The 13,516-nt window shown below is 46.5% G+C and overlaps 1 protein-coding gene across 1 annotated transcript in view; it reads left to right on the top strand.

The window, feature by feature from the left end:
• Positions 1–11,321, top strand: part of Tcerg1l (transcription elongation regulator 1 like) — a 189,641-nt gene extending 178,320 nt beyond the window's left edge. The window contains exons 10-12 of the mRNA XM_006987612.3: positions 2,732–2,821; positions 7,139–7,257; positions 10,444–11,321. Coding sequence (XP_006987674.2) covers positions 2,732–2,821; positions 7,139–7,257; positions 10,444–10,600 — 366 coding nt within the window. The 3' untranslated portion in view covers positions 10,601–11,321. The remainder of the gene's footprint in view (positions 1–2,731; positions 2,822–7,138; positions 7,258–10,443) is intronic.
• The last annotated feature ends 2,195 nt before the right edge of the window (positions 11,322–13,516 follow it).

Here is a 13,516-nt window from a genome sequence, read left to right as displayed (position 1 = left end):
GCTTTATACATGTGTTTTTATACTCCCTTCTTATACCTCTAGATCTTCTAAAATCTAGACACCCTGTCACAGTTGGGAATGTGACCTACTTGATAGCCATCCTCATTCCTCTCTGAAGGAACCTTCACAGGTGGTCATCACAGTAGAGTGAGCCCATCTGGCTGAATCTGGCCACAGCTCTGTCCATCACTGCTTCAGATACTCCTGTGGGGTCACTCTCCTGGTCACTCTGCTCCCACCCCCCATGAGATCAACATTGTACCAAATGCTCAGTCATGAAGAAAAATCCCAGGTAGACTTGGGACACCTCACCAACAAAGGAGTTTGTGGCCTATACAGAAAGAACTTTGATTATTAATGGTAGAATTGTTCATTAAGAAAACCTCTCTGATATGATATGATATAATATGATACACACACACACACACACACACACACACACACACACGTGTGTGTGTGTGTGTGTATGTGTGTGTGTGTGTGTGTTGGTTGAAGTGGGTCCTTACCAGGACTATTTCAAGGATGTGGATTAGTCACCTTGGGTCACTGTAACTGCAATCTTTAAAGGAGAATAGTTCACCTTGGTTTGTCCACCCTGCTGGGGAGCCCACGACAGTGCAGTCCAGTCCATGGTGACAGGATTCTGTGGCTATTCACACCACTGTGAATCAGGAAAGAAAGCAGGAACCAGGGTATGCCATTCAAAGGACTACCCTGGTGACCTACTTCCTCTAACTAGCCACTGTCTCTGGAAGCTTCCATAGCCTCCCAAACGGCTTCTGTGAACTGGGTAACACATGCTCAAAACATGAGATTCAAACTGAAGCAACATGAATGGATTTTATTTTGTTAACTTTCAGTGAGTTTCCGCCCCTTTCCTGCTCAGGATCCTAACCCCTACCTGATCTTTACGGCTTTTCAAATGTGAGTCAGACCTGATCTTTCTCATCCCATTGCCCTCAGGATAGTGTTGAGGGGGTGAGCATCTCAGAGTCTCCTTCTTGAGTCTCTGTGCATCTACTTGTCCCCAGCTTCTCGTATGTTCTTTTACCCCAACCCTGTCCAGCCCCTTGAATTCCCACCTTCTCTACAGCTCATGAGTGCTGCCCTTTTGCCCATCCTAGAGCATCCTCTTAGGTCCCTTCCCAAGCCTGGATGAGAATCTGTGTTTCAGAATGGTCCTTAGGAGCCTCTTGGTTCCCTCATCTGTGTTACCCAAGACCAGGGCCTTTCTGATACCAGGGTCTTGATTTATTTTCTCTACGTCCTCAGTACACAGCATGGGGTCAAAGCAGAGTCAATATTAAGTCGATGCTTTTAAATGAACAAATTATTTTTAAACGACTTAAACATTCCCTTGTTTATCAGCTGAGAGTTTGGAGGCAAGAGCCTCTCAGTGGCAAAGTGCCGATGCCCAGGTGCTGGTTTCTATTTCTGTTCTCTGATTAAGAAAACCGGGGCTTTTGAGAAATTGGCTGATTGGAACGCTAAGACACACAGTACACAGAGGAGCCTGGAGCCCTGGGAAAAGCCAGCAAATGAAGTCATGCCTTCAAGGCAGGATATGAGCACAGTAGAGACTAGAGTCTACTGCCCAACCACAGAGCTCTAGACAACAACAACAACAACAAAAAGGTAGCACAGGACAGTGGCAGAGGGGATGAGCCACAAATCCATGTGTCCTCACAGCTATAAAGAAAGGCTGAATAAAGAGAGATGGAGTGACATCCTACCAGAAGGATTCCAAATCACCCACAGAGGCAGAGTATGACCTCCTACATAGGAGCTGCATATTGCTCCTGCCTAAGTGTAGTATGCAAAGTGCCAAAAAGTGACCTACCTGTCCAGGGGACACTGGGCACACATCCCAGTCTGGGGCCTGGCTCCCCATCATTAGTGAGTCATAGAGATGGGGTAGACTTTGGATGTGATGTACTGAAACAGCATGCTGGCTCTGTGGTCATCCTCTGGACTGAAAGAGTTTTCACAAAGCCAGAGCAGCAGTACATCTGCCGAGGACCAAGGTCATCGGAAACAAGGAGAGTCTGGGAAAGGATAGGAATTTCCAGGGTAGGAACCTTTAGTGGATGTGAGACTCCTTGTGCCATGAAATTCTAGGACAGAAAAAAAATCGAGTTAGCTAAAGAAATCCAAATGATCTGGGGGCTTTTGTTCAAAATGGTGGTCTAGTTTTTAATGGTACCCTAACTAGCTCATTGATAAAAGATTTCAATGATAAAAGACACCTGGAGGGAGGTATGGGAACTGCCTATATTATGCTTCCGCATTTTCTATAAATCTGAGGATGAGAAAGAGAACTGCTGAATGTTCATTTTAAAAGATCAGATGAACATCCGCCAAGCCCAGCCTGTTTGCAGACCTCCCTACACTGCTGGGGCCTGCGGGGCTCTGAGAACTTCCGGGAGCCTCCTATCACCATTCAAGATATGACATTGAAATGCCCCCTGTCCATCCTGGAGGAAGCCAGGCTTGCAGATCAGGGCAGGGTCATGGAAGACTCCAGAAGTAGTTGTGTCATATGTCTGGAAATTAAATTTTCTAAAATTTTTCATATTGATTTCCATGTATCCCACACTTACATAATGCACCTCTCTGAATCCATTGTACCTTAATGCTGCTTTTTTTTTCTTCTTTAGCCATTGATCATTTCAGCACACTCCAGGCTCAGCATTGGATGCTAACAGCAACTCTATTGAATATCTTTCTCCAGGTGTCAGCATTTTCTACTTGGGAGAAAGAATTACATAAGATTGTCTTTGACCCACGGTATCTCCTGCTAAACTCTGAAGAACGAAAACAGGTAATGCTGGGGAAAGGTGAGATGAGCACTAGAAATAAAGTCTGCTAAGTCCCCTACCAGTGTGGGAGCTTGGGAGTTACGCTGGAGGTACAGAGGAGGCTCATCCCTGGAACCATTCTGTCCTATGTCTGGTCGTGTCCCCTGCAGGGAATGACTCAGGGTCTAAGCTGAAACTGCAAAGTTTGGAGCGTGAACCCCATTCCAAATGACTGCACTCAGTGTGTTGGCAGGACCACTGTGTATCTAAGGTGTTACGTTGTTATAGGGAAACCAGGAGAGGCCAGGGAACAGAGTCAGTGGAAGTAAAAGACATCGTTCTGGAAAACAGAAAAGGTTGGGGCTGGTCGGGGGTGGGCACTACCAGGCTCTTCAGAAGAATGGCTTGCCAGAGGTCTGCTCAGGCTTCTTTGGGAAGAACTTCACAGAGCCAACTCTGCCTTTCCAGGTTATGTAGACAGAGGGATGACTGGGAGGCAGGAGGAGATGCTGTAACCAGGGAGGGGCTGGGGCACCACACCTTAGCTGGGACTGTGGGGCAGAATGGAGGTAAAAACTGTAAGGACAGAGTGCTATACCTGTAGTCACAGACTTAGCCAGACTCCTCTTGAGCAACCCACCTCCTGTATGTTCAGACACCAAGCAACTACAGAAAAAGAAGGAGCTTCAGAGTTAGCAGAGAAGAGGAGTCACTGCCAAGGATCTCCAGGAACCCACTGATGTGTGAGCTGGCAGATTCTTACCAAGACCAGGACAAGTCATAGAGGGGGTAACTTTACATCAAGTCTGTCATTGGCTATAAGCAGACACTGAGATGGCCCAAATGATGCCCCCAGGTGGTCTCAGACAGCTTGGGACCCTGTGTCTCTCCTGCCCTACAACTAAAATCTCCTCCTCTAACAGGCTAAGTGGGGGCTGGGAAGCATAGGAGGGTCCTGAACTGGCCAGCTAGAATCTGCACCTTTGTCCTTTCAGAAACTTAGGATGGATTCTTTTCTCAGAGTTTTGTTTTTCCAGAAAAACTTTAAAGTGTGTGAGGACACTAAGCCCACAATCCAGTGAGCTTAGTTTTGGCTACATGTATTTTCTCCTAAAGCTAAAGAAAACTGTAGATTTTAATAATTGATACTATTTCACCATTTTGTTGCATTATTAAAAAGCAAAAAGTTCAATTGCTTTTTGTAGGAAAGAAAGCTCATCTACACCGTAAGATGCTGTGAGCTCCCGAGGCAGGCTCGCCTTGTGTGTGAAGAGTCATTCAAACAGCTAATGTGTCAAGCCAACCTATAAATATATAGGTTGTGCTTTCACAAATAGTCATTTTTGTTTGGGAGCATGGCTTTGCTTTCTTTTTGGTGTGTGGCCAGTCATCTTCTGCATGCCATTGGTACGTTTTAAAGGCTAGGATCATTTTAGAAGAAGCTAAAAGGAAAGCCCTGTTTAGTATGAAGTCCTCCAATAACTTCAGTTTGATGCTCAAGTGATATCCCTGGGAGAACAAGGGCCCAGGTAGGAAGGAGTCGGTTCATGGACAGGATATCAATAACCATCATCCACTTCTGGTGTCTAAGGGCAGAACCTTCTATATCAGATCAGCCCAGGAAGCTAGAGACCAGGCTTCCATAGACCCTGGTCAGAGAGGGCAGACGTCAGCCTGAGAGGGCAGTTGCCTTTGTCCCTGCTCCGGCGGTCAGTACTTGCCTAGGCATGTCTCCCGCATCTTGAATCATCTTACAGCAAGAGTCCATTGTTTAGCCAAAGATTTCAGAAGTCCCCACGAAATCACCAAGGGAGATATCAGTACTGTCTTAATGTGCTCCAGTAGGAAGGAAGCCAGCCTCATGGTCTTCATGTCCCGGGCCCTCCAGAGAACATCCTGATCCAATGTGGCTTTTGTTCCTACTGCAGTCCTACGATCAGTGGCACAGATCTGCATGTAGAGAAGGAGCAGTGTTTGGGCCTCTCAGAAAGCACAATCCAGATTACAAAAGAATTGGAGAACAAGCATCGGACAGAACGCACACACCCCTCCCATGGTCGTGTTTTCACAGGGGAAAGCTAAGGCTCATGGTGTGAAGTTACCAGGGCTGCAAAGGATATGGAGTGAGCCTAAACAGAGAACCAGGCCAGGGGAGCGCTAATCAGTCTGGTTTCTATGGTAACGAGAAGTGTTTCATTTTATTACACCAGAGCCTACAGAAAACGAGATAACGGCCAGTGCTCTCTTTTAAAAAGTCGTGCTCCAATTTGGGTAAAACTGGTGTAATTTGTTAGAGGGGAAATATACCTGCTATTTTGAGTTATGGCAGCTTAAATAAAGCAACAGAGGAAAAGGAGAGAGAAAGGGGAATAATTTGATTAGGTGGATAAATGGTTCTAGGCAGGGAGGTATGTGGGCATTTCTCATATGCTCTGACCCTACAGTCAGCCAGCCTTTCTGCCCACATTTAAAATGAATAGAGCAAAACTTAGCTGATGATGGAGCCACACGCTTTTATTTGGATAATGGTCCTGCATTTGCTTCTTCTATCTGTTTAAATTAGAGGACGGCTGGAGAGCACACTTCACTATTTGCCTTGAAGGTAAAATAAGCCAATCGTAGTCTTGCTTACATGTGTATGCACACATTCAAAATTTAAGTTGCACTCGTGAATATCTCCCTTCAGTGCTGCGGAGTCCTCCCGAGGCGAGTGGTATTTCCTGCATGATGTCCTGTAAAGATTTACTGGTAAAGATGGGATCTGAGCCAGGGGCATGATTGTGGCATCAGAAAGCTAAGGCAGGGGCATCACGAGTTCCAGGCTGCCCAGGGCAACATAGTAAGACCCTGTTTCCCCCTCTTAAAATATCAGAAACAAAACAGAGAGATATGAAGCAGTAAGGTAGCATCAGAAGAGAGACAGTGATGGGGTTCAGTGTGCCATCGTTTCCCTTCCCCCTCCGTTACCTGGCAGGGATGCTGGGGATCAGTCAATGCCTCAGACTTGCACGGATTGATATGGGCTGTACTGGTAAAATTGCATGTGGGTTTTTATTGATAGTTTCATTTATGTTTGCACAAATATTTAAATGATCTTCAGTTTATTTTTTTAGTGTTCTGAATGCTTGGGTAGCATTATGATTAGAACAGCTCTGTCCTTCCCTTTCCTTGATGTTATGGTCTGCAAGTGACAATTTTTCTAATGTTGGAGCAACGCATAGTCTACCTCTGACAAAAAGGAGCATTTAGGCTGTGCTACATCCCTCAGTTGATGGAAAACTTGCCCCGAGTGCATGAAGTCCCGGATGACATCCTCAGCAGTGCAGAAGCCAGGTGCAGTGGAATACACCTGCAATCCTAGCATTCATGAGGTGGAGGCAACAGAATCAGAAGCTCATAGCAAGTGTAGAGCCAGCCTAGAATCTACGAGACCCTATCTCAAACAAGGGAAACAAGCACACAAGCAATAACCATGAAGGAACAGTCCCTGCGAATCAACAAAAGGAAGTTTCATAGTCTTATGTGGCACCCGATTCCCAAGAGCAAACAGAACAACACTGTTTTTACAGCACTGGTCTGGAGTGTTGAGTGGATTTTGCACACCAGACAGTATTCTTATGCCCTAGACTGGGAACAGGGTTTGCTGTTTGGTTATTCAAAATACACTTTTGGTCAGGTTCCCTCCTCGGTGATTTCTACCCTGGTGGTTGGTACAGTCTAGATATCCCTTGACATGCTGGAGAGAGGACCCAAGCACACCCTGAGCCTTCTTCATGCCCCAGAGTCCCACATGTAGAAATGAGGCTTCCTGAAAACTAAAACATGGGACTCAGAGATGCCAGAGTTCATCATGTTTACAAGTTCATGTCATTTTCAAAGAGTCTGTGGCCAACTACAGAACCACAGGAAGTGGGAAGAGTCAATTAAGCATCTTGTGGATGCTTTGACAGTGATGTGAGTGCTGGTAGGTTATGTGTCCTGCAAACACAATGCAGAGCACAAAATGAGGAGAGGTTGCAGATGGAGGGGCTCCTAGCTTTTGGAGCACAGCAGAGCTTTCCAGTCTGCCCCAGGACTCCTGAGCTCTGCTGATTAATAGTTGGCCCAGAAGTGCTGCCTGTGTGGAGGGAGCACACTGGACCTTGTGGGAACTGGGGCTTTGCTACTTAGAGGCCCCAGTTTTGTGGACTGTATCAAAATACCGGAGCTTTGCTTACAGACCCTGTAGCTAGGACAAAGACCTGCTTTCCTCAGATGCCAGGCTTTTGTGCTGGCTTAGGGATACAGGATTTAATTTCTCACAATTTTATGATTATTTTCTTCCATGCATGTCTTTTAAGATATTTGAACAGTTTGTCAAGACAAGAATAAAAGAAGAATACAAGGAAAGGAAAAGTAAACTGCTGCTAGCCAAAGAAGAATTCAAGAAACTTCTAGAAGAATCTAAAGTGTCACCCAGGTATGGAGAGAGACATAAGCTAGGTGTTTTCTGGAGCCAGAAATGTGTCATTATTGCAGAACTTACTTCATTAGAGCTAACATTCCAAAGATTTTTGAAGCATTTACTGGAAGGACCTGTTGGCATCAGAGCCTTTGGGAACCTGGTGCTTCTCAGTCTGGCAGACAGTGTGATTTGCTAAGGAAATTCCCCATAGTCATTGCATTTCTGCTACAGACTTCAAAAGGTCAGCAGCCCTGACTCTGTGATCCAATGATCCTCCTGTCTCTGTCTTCTCAGTGATAGGGTTATAGGAGTGAGGCGGGCCACACCTGACTTACAACATGGGACCCAAACTCTAGTCCTTGCACTTGGTCAGTAAGCAATCTTAACTGTGCAGGCATCCCTCCAGCCTGTGTCGTTTTATTTTAAATGGTAACTAGCAACATTTTATTCGGAGTGTACATTACTTGTTCCCTTCTGTGAAGACTCGGGCTTCCACAGTACGGGCTGTAATGTGTTTGGTCCATAATTGAGTGCACAGTTAATACTGGCTGCACATTGCCCCCCAGATCCAGAGGAATTTCTGAATGAGAAAAAGCTGAGGCAGCTGGGACCTTGGGAGCTGCTAAGGAAAAACCAAATGTGTGTCTGGTCAGCTGCAAGGGTGGCTTCCAGTCAAAGAGCCTCAAGGACTGGTCCAGGCTCTGGTCTGATCTCTCTACCCAGGAGAGATCATGAGAGGGAGGCAGGAGCAGAGGGAGGGGTTCAGAAGCTCATTCTGGAACCTTGTTTAAGTTCTTTCTTGGCACAGAGATAAGGTGCTGGGCATTCATGTGTTTTCACAATCTCAGCTGAATGGAGGTAACTATACTGACCTCAAAAAGTGACAGAGGAGATAGTATGAAGTCTTGCTGTGTGGCCCTTACTCCCTGAGCGGTGCAAGGTACTCAACAGTGACACTTGTCACCCTGGCTTTGTGTTGAAGGCTTCAGCTGATCCTCTCTGCTCCTCATATAAGATGCTAGTGACAAGGCTGAAGTCTCACCGTGTGTCATGAAGATAGAGGGGGCATAGGATGTACTTACTGGAGAAAGAACTCACATACAATTCATACATACACACCTACTGCACACATTATACACACTTCACGTGTCATATACCACACACACACACACACATACACACACACCATACATCCCATTACACACACACATCACACATACATCCCCAACACATCATACAGACACACATACAGAACATGAGTGAGAGAAATCGAATGGGCTTAAACTCTTATTTAATACTAGATTTCCTCTTCAGCTGTGCTGTAGGTAAATGTTACTGTGTGTTTAAGGGATACAGCATGACTTGAGAGAAACACGCAGACAGTAAAAAGCTTACTACAGTGCAACATGTTAAAATATTGTAACACACACTTGGCATCTATTACTTTCATAATTAGAAAGCTGTTTATAATCTTTAAAGTAGCCAAACCTCCTCTAGAATGTTCCTTTTCTCTTCCTTCACTGTCACCTTGTCCTCCTAAGATGTGGACAGCTCAGTCTTGGGGTGGGCTTACTCAGGCTTTTGGGGTTATTTTCATCAATAGCTGCTCCAGCCTCTAGTGCTCCTGGCTACTGTCCAAGCTGACTCTGGTGGTCTATCTCAAGTCCCTCCTGAGAACCCATGGGAATATAACAGTAGCAAGGGACCAATCTCATGCTCCTGGACAGCCTAGCACACGTATCTCTCCACTCAGGTGTACCTGGGGATGGACAGTGAATGCTGGTGCCACCTTGGCATGGCCACAGGTACGTGGCAGTCACTCTGATGACTTTCTGAGCTCCCCAGAGCCCACAGAAAGCTAGAACCACCCCTCAACATAGCTGAGGCACCCTGAGCCATCATTCTCCCTCCTCTTCTGTGATGCCTCTCTGAAGAGATGCCCCAAATGTGGTCTGGGTGGGAGCGGCATGGGCTGTCCATCTTGAAGAAGTCTTAACAAAAGTGCAATGCTAGCCACAGCTGTTACACGACTAGAGGAGGAAGCAGGGAGGAGGAGATGGAGAGGGAAAGAAGGAAGTGAAGAAGAGGAAAGCCAGAGAAAGACACTGTCCTTTCAGAGAACCCATGAAGCAAGTGCTCCCTGCAGGCAGAGCAGGAAGCCGGCAGCTGGATGAGGAAGGATAGGGGACCATGAAGAACCAAGTCCTAGGACCATCCTTTTAACGTCCATGCCTGTACACTCTCACATTTGTGTGTAAAAGGGCTAAAAGCTGCAATAATTTAACATAATAGGTACATGTGCGGAGGAAAATTTAAACTTCTCTAGAAAGATAATTGAGCAAGAAACAGAGTGATTTCCTATGCACACTGTGTTCTCGGAGCCAACCATCCTCCATGGTGGGGACTCTGGGTGGCAGACACAGCAGAACTGTGACTGGGAGGAGGGCTGGTTGGCTAATGTCAGATCCCGAGCTCTTGGCCACTCCTGGAATGGGCATGTTGGAATGGGCAGATTGGGAAAACAGCATCTCCAGGTTCTGGTGTTGCTCCAAAGATCTGGCACTACCATCACCCCTTAAGTTTCCACGACTGGTAGGTCTGTCTTCACCAATCAGGTAGTGTTAGCCTCGGTGCTTTCCTCAGAGGATCTCTGGTCTGGAAAGAGGATGTCTGCTTCACGGAGAACCAAGAACTCCCTACCCACTGGCCATGGTCAGGCACTTAGTGTCAGCAGAGAGCAAGAGAGCCAAGCAGATAGCAGTGTTTTTACCCCAGTGTAAGAAAGTCCAGTTAAATTCCATGTTAAAAGAGTGTTTCACCACTCTGGGTCTCTAGCAGACACTAGTTCCCGCCCCCCCCACCCAAAAAAAAAAAAAAGGACCAGGGCTCCCAAGGAAGAGTGGGTACCAACTAGGAGAAGAAGAGGGAGGCTTTGCTACACAGTACCAGTATGTGTGAAGTCCCAACAGCAGGAAGAAGCTCAGTAAGGGCAGACACAGAGCAGAGAGGTGCATGGCTACAGCAGCATTGGAAATAGGGCTCCCGAGACCAGAGATGTATGAGTGAAATCAGGTCACAGACCTGCAGGACCCAGCCCCTCTTAGTCTGTTGACCTACAGGAGTCCTGTCCCTGGGAGCTCATTTGTCCTGTTGAGGACTCATTCTCTAGGAAGATGTCTCAGAAATGTCTTTATCTTTCAGGACCACATTTAAAGAGTTTGCCGAGAAGCATGGCCGGGATCAAAGGTTTCGGCTTGTTCAGAAGCGAAAGGATCAGGAGCACTTTTTCAACCAGTTCATACTTATTCTAAAGAAACGGGACAAGGAAAACAGACTCAGGCTCCGGAAAATGAGATGAGTCTGCGCACAACGCAATACGACAAGGGGCAGCTGAGTGTGCGCATGTGGGGACAGGAGGTGGCAGTGGCCAGCTGCTCTGCACAGCCCAGACGGCCAGGGCGCTGGATGTTCTCAGAGAATTACTGTTTCATATTGAAGCTCCCTCTTTTGTACATTGTTCCCAGTTTGATGCATTTCTAATTGCCATGAGATGTCGAGTCCTTAAGTGTTTTAATTATGCAAATTACTTGTAATATACACAAATTATAAACCCACTGCAGGTTTGTGGCAAAGCAGAAGCAGGAAATGTTCGTAGTCATCTCGAGGTGTTGCCTCCACTCAGAAGGACTGTCTAGAACTTCCCTGAGATTTTTGTGAGTTATCCCCTTTGTGCAGGCCTCCCGTGGTGTTCCTAGATCAAGGCCCTTTGTTTCCTGAGTAGTAGAAATGGGTTCCATTATTCATCACAGTGACAACCAGACATTTGACACCCTTGTGGATTGTGATCACCTGCAGGTGGCTACATGTGACTGGCTTCTCTGGAAGTGTATGCAGGCCAGGAGAAGGGAGCCATGCCGGCTGTCAGAGGTCCTTCTTAAAAAGAATTATTTTGTACAAAATCATCATATTACTATTTGAGTTATTTTTATTGTATGCCCAGAGTTTGCATGAGAATTTTCTCATCATCTTTGTATAAAAATTTTAAATTTTTTTTAATCAATAAATATTTTAAACCAGCATGTTTTCTGGCTGAGGCTCCCATCACCATCTTAGACAGCAAAAAATGTGTCAACTACAGACTTCCAAATTCAAAGGATTCCAGAGGGAGGTAAGTATATGTCGTTCTGTGTCAGGATACTGGAACAGACCCTGACCCCCTACACCTGCCTGGGACAGACTGACTTCCTATACCTGCCTGAGCAGACCCTGACCCCCGACACCTGCCTGAGCAGACCCTGACCCCCGACACCTGCCTGAGCAGACCCTGACACCCTACATTGGCCTGAGCAGACCCTGACCCCTGACCCCTGCCTGAGCAGACCCTGGCCCCCTACACCTGCCTACTGTTTAATATGTGAATAGATGTGTAAAATGGAAACAGTTAATGTGGCTGGGTCTGAGCACCTCTGGAAACCTTCAATCCACCCACTGGGCTTGCCCTTCCTATGAGGATCACTCTCTCTGTACCCACACCTCTGCTTCATTGGGGCTCCTTGGCAACTTCTGACAGCAGGAAAAGCACAAGCTGAGATTGATGGGGAAACCTCTTATAGTGCTGCCTCTGTCGTAGCTCTCCAGGGGAGACCTTGGAGGCATGGGAAAGGCTCATTGTGGATGGACCTTAAGGCTTCTGAAGTTGGCAATTTTGCAAACAGTTCTATCTATTCTGTGAAAGAAAACTCTGGCACATAGACCATGGTTAACGAGGCTGGCTAAGTATTTGGGGAGTGTGAGATTGAAGATCATTGATGAACAGATCTAGGGAAAATTGGTGTATCAGTCCAAGTTCCATTGGCTATCAAAAATTCCCAAGGCTGAGTCATTTGTAAGGCAAAGACGTTTCCTTAGCTCACAGTTCTAAAGGTTGAGTGACACTGGCTTCTTTCTGTAGGCTTCAATGCAGATAGCATTACAATGTCAGGGTTGTATGGGAAAGCAAGAATTAAACTAAAAGACAAAAACATCAGAGAGTGGAACAAGGCACACCATACTGTTTAACAGCCATCTTCCAGTAAGAACTAACTATATTAACTCTGAAAGCCTGGCTCCAACTACCTAGTGGCTTCCCACTGGGCATCATCTCCCCTTAAAGGAACCATGACACCTCTACACTGTCACATGGAGGAACAAAGCTTGCACTCCCATCCAAAACACAATTCACAATGGGACAGAACGTGAAGATGCTTAAGTCTATGAACTTGAGGAATCCAAATGCCACGTGCACACAGTGAAGGGTCAGTGACAGCCAGGCTTTGACCATGGAGTCACATGCATAAGCCACATGGTCCATTATGACTGGGTGGCACATTTAGAAGTCTGTGAGTGGGATTCCCATTCCTTACAGAAGACAGTTTCTCCTCACAGCTCCACTTTATCCAAATGCAGACATTTTTCCACATTGTGAGTACCTCCACCATCACCATTATCCTTAGCTGCATACTTCCATCCATAGAGAAGGAACAACATCTCCATCCTGCTCAGTGCCCTCTTTCCTGAAAAATTCATTGCACAGCAAAGTAGTACTCCCAATGGGCTCTTGGCCACCCAACTAACTGACACCCCTGTGTGCCCCGTCAACCAGATGTGCAGCTCTGCTGTGCCTGGAAGGGGCTTCAGGAGTCCTGGTCACAGTGAAGCTATTGCTGTCCCACAGGGCACAGAGAATGCCTCACACCAGCTGCTCACACTCAGAGCTGCCTTCCACAGTGTCACCATGCATGATCTAGCCGCCATGCCAGGAGGAAAGTGGCCCATCATCCATCACCACCCCCTGACCTGCCTTTTGAATTGTAATGTAACTGCTGAACATGGAGAGTTTAAAGAGCCTACCGTGCCAGAGTAGAAGAAGCCACCATGGTTCTTGGGGTTTCCTGGCCCCTCAGCATCTCTTGGCACTGGGGCAGAATGTAGAAAAGCTGGTGGCTGTGGGCAGCATAAGCCATTGTAATTACTGGAACATGTACATCCCAATCAGTGCATACTGAAGACAAAACAAGTCTAAGCCTGTGGGATTTGCCAGGAGTCAGTGGCATCATTCTTGGTGTTGAGCACTGACTGGATAAGAGGAAGTCAACTAACTCTTGACAACACAGTCATAGCAAAGATGGAAGAACTAGGAGGTGCCCAAGATGACAGAGTATCCATTACCTTTGCAGTTCTCACCTCTGTCTTTAGGAGTGGCTCCTGAGAGATGATTTTAACTTAACTGCCCCTC

This window comes from Peromyscus maniculatus, chromosome 1 (genome assembly GCF_049852395.1).
Source record: "Peromyscus maniculatus bairdii isolate BWxNUB_F1_BW_parent chromosome 1, HU_Pman_BW_mat_3.1, whole genome shotgun sequence".
Taxonomy (NCBI): Eukaryota; Metazoa; Chordata; class Mammalia; order Rodentia; family Cricetidae; genus Peromyscus; species Peromyscus maniculatus.
The sequence above is the reverse complement of the archived record's forward strand: the minus strand, read 5'-3'. Positions and strand labels throughout refer to the sequence as shown.